Genomic DNA, 6,450 nt, shown 5'->3' with positions numbered 1-6,450 from the left:
ATTTAATTGTTTATTACTTAAAAATAGTATAATTAAATAATTGATGATATAAGAAAAATGAGAGAAGAAAATTCTAAGGTTTATTAAGTTCAGATTGTTGTAAAGAAGTGAGTGAATACGAAATGGGTAGGTACAGTATATTTATTTTATTTTTTTTAGTCAAGTCATTAGAGGTTATTTTATAAAAAAAATTGTCATTATCATTTTTATTAAAATGTGGGTGGAGAAATAGAACAATTGGGTGTGAATATAGCCACTGAATTCGAAATTCCAACATTTTTTTTTTCTCTCTTTGAGTCTTTGACCATCTAGTCTTAATGCTTTTTCTTTGGACTGATGGTCATCACACCTGAAAAAAATAAAAAATTAGTGTAGTACAATTGGGGCCAGAATACTCGTCTGATGAGTGATGGAGTGATGATGGATGAAGAGTGATCAAAATACCAGAAAACAGTGAGAAAAAATAAAAATACCAGAAAACAAACATATAATATATATATATTTATATTTATCATCAGTTTGATTAAATTTTTAGTTTCAAACTTTCAACAAATAATCTAATTTGGTAGAAATATAATAGAGGAGTTTCTCTGAAAGCCTCAGCTCTCTCTGAGAATTTGAGAATTGAGATCGATGGCAATAGCGGACAACGGAGGAGTTGTGTGCAAATGCACAGCCAGAAGAAGGTTCAGCTTCAAAGAGGTCAGTTTCGACGACAAGCCCAACATCCGAAGCAGCAATCTCCGAAACGTTTCGACAATTCCTCTCTTTAAAAACGGCCTCTTCACTAGGTCCCCTCCTGTTCCCGGAAATAGCATTCTCAGGTTCTCTCTCACACACACTTCTTTCTTTCTTTTTCCTCTTGTTTTTAGTTTCTTCAGTTGCATGATTCATTTGGTTCACCATTAAATTCTATAATTCGTGTTGGGTTTATTGAATAGTAGAATGGGCTCAGTTTGGTTGCTGATAAGTTTAAAATGACAAGTTAAAAACTAAAGCTTAATTTCTAAGCTTGGTTCCTGCTGTTAAAAGTTGAAATTGGATCGCTACACATGTATACTATGTATGTGTATGTGTGTGTATGTGTATGTATGTGATGTTACAATTGTGCATTACTTTGATGATCAATTTATTGTTGTAGCATGGATGCACGAGAGAATTCGAGGTCCTCAATATTGCCATCATCGAGACATAAGAGAATTCCCGTATATGTGATGATGCCTGTCGATGCATTCTGCATTGATGATTCGGGGAGTCCGAGGATTAGGAAGTAAGTTTTATGTCTTTCCATAATAATAAGTATTTGGGAGCAATTAATGTATTTAGAACTCTAGAACTAATTCTTTTGCACTACTCTTTTAAATGACAGAGTATGATTATCTAGCAGGTTGCAGTTAACTTTTGCAATCTTCTCCCAATTCAAGTTATTTACTCATGGACTTAAAAGTTGTTTCGAAAATATTTTTTAAGTTATCTCTTCCCAATTCAAGTCATGTACTTTCTTTTCTCTTTCAAGTGTTATTGGCAACACAGGAAAACTTTATATGTGGCTTGGTTCATTGTTGTTTCAGAATCAAGGCCTTAACTGTATCTCTAAAAGCACTCAAGATGGCAGGTGTCCATGGAATTGCAGTTGAGGTTTGGTGGGGAATTGTAGAGCGTTTCTCTCCTCTTAAATATGATTGGTCTCTATATGAAGAGCTTTTCAAACTGATTTCTGAGTCAGGGTTGAAGTTGCATGTTGCCTTGTCTTTTCACTCAAACATGAATTCTTCTTCTAGAAGAAAAGGGGGTGTAAGTCTTCCTCTTTGGATCATAGAGGTTTGTTTTCTTTGCTACTATGGTTACATGTAAGTCATTGCCAATGATGCAAACTTCTTTGTGCTATTATTATTCTTATTCGTTTGTTTTTTTTTTGGAAAAAAGACAAACTGCTTGTATTATTCAATATATATTCCCATTTGTTTCTGGCCTAGAAGTTTTCCTTAGGCTGTTGATGTTATTAGACTGCTAGAATCCACATGATTCCCTCTATCAACACCTTTAAATTATCTGGTCATAATTTCTGACAGCATAGAAAATATTACACATTTGGATAACTGCATAATATCGATGTTTCTAAAGAACCCTCCTTTGCTAATGTGCTTTGGTACTGTGTTCCCATTGGCATGCTTGATTTCATCTTTGATGTACACAAAAATTTATCATAGTAGATGGATGTGAAAGAAGAACTATAATTTGACCTTAATTGCATCTGAATTAGTTTGGATCCTGAATTTAGATGGGGAAGCTGATGCTTTTGTTTTTCCCCACCCAGATTGGTGACCAAAATAAGCATATATATTACCGAGACCAAAATGGATTTTCCAATGATGATTATCTTACACTAGGGGTTGACCACATTCCTCTGTTTTGTGGCCGGACTGCCCTCCAATGTTATGAAGATTTCATGTTCAGTTTTGTTAAGAAATTTGAATCCTTTATTGGAAGTGTGATAGAAGAAATTGGTGTTGGTCTTGGTCCCTCCGGTGAACTTAGGTAATGTTACAGTTACACTAGAACCACAAGTATGAAGCAGCCAGTGCAATAATTTCTAATGGAGCATTGCACACAGGTATCCTGCACATCCTTTTGGTGATGGTAGATGGACATTTCCTGGAATTGGCGAATTCCAGTGCTATGACAAGTACATGTAGGTAACTCTTTCATCTTGTGATGGAAATTTGGTTGATGTTGAATTCTGACCATTTTCAACCCTGGTTAGGATGGACGACCTAAAGGTAGCAGCATACAAAGAAGGAAAGCCTCAGTGGGGAGAGAGGGGACCACAGAATGCTGGCTGTTACAACAGTCTTCCATCTGGAGTTCCTTTCTTTGAAGAGGGAGAGGAAAGCTTTCTTTCTGATTATGGGTGTTTTTTCCTTGTATGAAACTGTTGGAAGTTGTCCGCTTTAATATTTCCATACAAAAGTTATGCATAAACAAAGCCTAGTGCATTGCATGACATTAATGTGTCATCTTTTTGGTTGTTCATGCACATTTCATCCCAGAACTATCACATGAAATAAAAATGCAAACACTTAGTTTAATGGAGATCCTGGGCTAGTGTGTTTTTTAGTTATGCAAGACTTCTTTGTAGGTGCATGCAATATATCTTATCAATCTTATCCGGAACTTCTCTTGTAACTCCATTTGCTTTTGAGGGTTATTCTTGCAGACTGTTTGATGCTTTCTGTCTTGAACACTCTTATGCAACATGATTTTAATTGTATAATTTTTGAAGGATATGAAGCTTATGACAAGGACACCTATAAATGCATAATTGGGAACACCATAAATGCAAGGACACCTATAATTGGGAAGTTGTATTATGCTTATTAATATGAAGCTACAACATCATAGGATTAAGTAAACCAAGGACACCTATAAATGCATAATTGGGGAACATGTATTATGCTTCTTCATCATGTGATACTTAGCATAACAGGATTATCCAAACTGATCGAAATATAATGTGGAGCTTAAGAGGCCTGACAGTAGCTTATTTCATTGTAGGAATGGTATAGTGGTAGGTTGCTCCATCATGCAGATGCTATTCTTGCTAAGGCTGCTAAAATTTTGAAGCAATATCAAGAAAACAAGCAAACTTCTATTCTATTAGTGGCTAAAATTGGGGGAATATATTGGTGGTACCAGACAGTAGCACACCCTGCTGAACTTACAGCTGGATACTACAACACTGCTCTTAGGGATGGTTATGATCCTGTTGCTTCAATTTTGTCTCATCATGGAGCTGCTTTGCATGTTTCGTAAGATTCTAAATCTTTATGTTCTTACTGGCATTTTGTTCAGACCAACATGATGGCTAATGGAGTTCCTTGGACATTGTTACCCTTTCAAATGTATCTGTTCTAGCATACTCACATACTAAATATCTTACTGCAGCTGCTTAGAAATGATGGATGGTGATACCCGCCAATCCTATCTTTGCAGCCCAGAAGGATTACTCCAACAGGTATTGGTCTGTTGATTAATAATGATTTGCTTATTAGCTTGTTGGCTTGTTGGTAATTTCTTTGAAGTCCTTTTTAATATTTGATATTTTCTTTTATATAGTAGGCCATGTAGCTGTATCCATCTCATTACCTAACTAATCAAGTTTATGACTATAGTTTGCTGATGGCTGATGTATATGTTGACCCTACCATACGCCTTAACTGGGAAATTGCCTTTGAACTCCTTGGTAGTTAGGAATGTGAACTGTTAAATATCTCACATCGCCGGAATATGGTTGGGTTGTGCACTATATAAGCCTTGGGCAATCCTCTCCTTACAAGCCGGTTTTTGAGGATGAGTTAGGCCCATGGTTTTTAACACATGCACTTCATAGTTGGTCCCATATGGGCTTTGGCATGGTATTAGAGCCGATGTTTCGTATTTCTCGTCATTAATTAGGCCCAACTGATTCTTGTGACCCGATGTATCCTGGAATTGGTTGGCTTTGCTATGTGCCATTTGGACTCTCGTTTAGTGGAGTTTGGTCATGTAGCAGTGGGCCCAACCCTAGCGTTGAAGGGGGTGTTAAATATCCCACATCGCCAGAATATGGTTGGGTTGTGCACTATACAAGTCTTGGGCAATCGTCTCCTTACAAGCCTGTTTTTGAGGATGAGTTAAGCCGTGCACTTTATAGTTGGTTTCATGTGGGCTTTGACAAACTTTCAACAGAACATGTTAAAACAACTCAAACCAACACAAAGTGGGTTAAGTTGGATCATTACTTAACACGACATATCTAAGTTACTAGCACGAATAATAAATAGGTTGTGTTAGTGTCAAACACAATTAACCTCATTCTGACATGAAAAATTGTTTTAAGTGGTATTGTGTGAAGAAAATGACTTTTCCTTATATATAATTTCTTTCCCATTTCTTGATATGATATTATATCCAATTCCACTTTGCTCTAATATGATTTTATTCGATCCAGATGTGGACTGTTTCAAATAAAAGGATAATACATTTGATCGGGAGAAATACCAACGAAAGATTTGACAGGGTAGGTTCATCCTTTGCTCAAGAGTAAACACAAATTTAAGCTAATTAACTTGTATTTCTATCTCCTGGCCAAAAAAAAAACTTGTATTTCTGTCTGACCGTATATTAGATAACACACTCTCTCACACAGATACACACTAGAATATGATGTATGTAATATTGTGATTGGGTTATAACTTGTGAGACATGGCTTCTGATACACTTTAAGTTGGCTTGTTTTGATTTATTTCTTTATGAATGATTAACTGATACAAGTTAAAGTTATCCAGCCAGTTAATACTTAAACACATTTTGTTGGTTTACCATTTTGCCCCCGATATTCACACGTCAGTTTTTTCTTTGCAGGTTGGTTTATGGCAAATACATGCTAATTGTTACCATTCACAGGCTGAAGCTCTAAGATCGTTTACTTATTTCAGAATGAATGAAAAGATCTTTAGGGCTGAAAACTGGAATAACTTCGTTCCTTTTGTTATAAAGATGAGCACAAACCGGTGAAGCACCTCAAAAACCCAATGTAACCATTAGATTTGACTGAACAATCAAGATTCAAGACCAACTGTCTCCCTGCCCTATTATTTTTTTGAGGGGTGGATGCAGAAGCTTTGTAACTTCCTAATATATTGACTGAAATAACCTTGTGTGCTTTTGGGCGCGCATGAGACCCATAATTCAAATATGAAATTGTAAAAGTCAAAGTAACTAAAGTTTATCCAAATTTAATAAATAAAAAGAATAAACACGGAATGGATTTGGTTAGCCTGGATTAGGAAAGTGATTAGGAGATAGTGTTTAGGAGAGGATCAGATCCTTTGACTAAGAAATAAGTTGTCCAATTTTTTTAATTATACTACACTAAAACTATGCCGTTTTGGTGGAAACAAACATTCACTCGCATTCCAATCTTTCTCGATGGAAGTACGCACTTCCATCTTCCCAGAACAACCCAAACATATACTACAAATCTAACTTTTCAGCCAAGAAAAATAAGAAAGATGGAAATGAATATAGCAAATACCACAAAACTAACTTTTCAGCAAAGAAATATAAGAAAGATGGAAATGAATATAGCAGGAAAGAGGAGAGAGCAATATCATTCAAAAGCTTGGCAGGAAATTAATTCTGAGCCACAATATATATTGGGACACTAATCACATTACAACTACAAAGTTTATCCCACAGTGAGGCTCTCCTGCCTATAGTCCACGACTTTATGAACACTCTTGTTCCTTTGCAAAAATGGTAACTTCCCACATTGCAGTCTTCAAGAGCTAGACGTGGTGGAAACAATACAACTACTGGGTGCTTCCTCATGGTCTCTTTCATAATTGTATCAAAAAGCTCTGCTTTTGTTTTTGTTTTTTTCTTCTCACAAGTTCTTATATTAGGGAA

At 35.9% G+C, this 6,450-nt stretch overlaps 1 protein-coding gene across 1 annotated transcript; it reads left to right on the top strand.

Annotated features, from left to right (window-relative positions):
- Positions 1–529: 529 nt before the first annotated feature.
- BAM4 (beta-amylase 4) lies at positions 530–5,735 on the top strand. Its single transcript, XM_086251247.1, has 10 exons — positions 530–824; positions 1,142–1,270; positions 1,572–1,821; positions 2,318–2,538; positions 2,615–2,692; positions 2,765–2,924; positions 3,556–3,809; positions 3,946–4,015; positions 4,991–5,059; positions 5,404–5,735. The coding sequence occupies exons 1-10, from the start codon at positions 634–636 to the stop codon at positions 5,554–5,556; spliced, it is 1,575 nt and encodes a 524-aa protein (XP_086107373.1). The 5' UTR covers positions 530–633; the 3' UTR covers positions 5,557–5,735.
- The last annotated feature ends 715 nt before the right edge of the window (positions 5,736–6,450 follow it).

Source organism: Dryas octopetala, chromosome 1 (genome assembly GCF_963921425.1).
Source record: "Dryas octopetala chromosome 1, drDryOcto1.1, whole genome shotgun sequence".
In the NCBI taxonomy this organism is placed as follows: domain Eukaryota; kingdom Viridiplantae; phylum Streptophyta; class Magnoliopsida; order Rosales; family Rosaceae; genus Dryas; species Dryas octopetala.
This window is presented reverse-complemented; position numbering and strand designations above follow the sequence as displayed.

Bases quoted from the DNA above. Each gene is read 5' to 3' on its own strand.
- BAM4 (XM_086251247.1), top strand. From the start codon at position 634: ATGGCAATAGCGGACAACGGAGGAGTTGTGTGCAAATGCACAGCCAGA. The intron at 1,271-1,571 runs GTAAGTTTTATG...TTGTTGTTTCAG, and splicing joins GGGAGTCCGAGGATTAGGAA to AATCAAGGCCTTAACTGTAT. The intron at 3,810-3,945 runs GTAAGATTCTAA...ATCTTACTGCAG, and splicing joins GGAGCTGCTTTGCATGTTTC to CTGCTTAGAAATGATGGATG.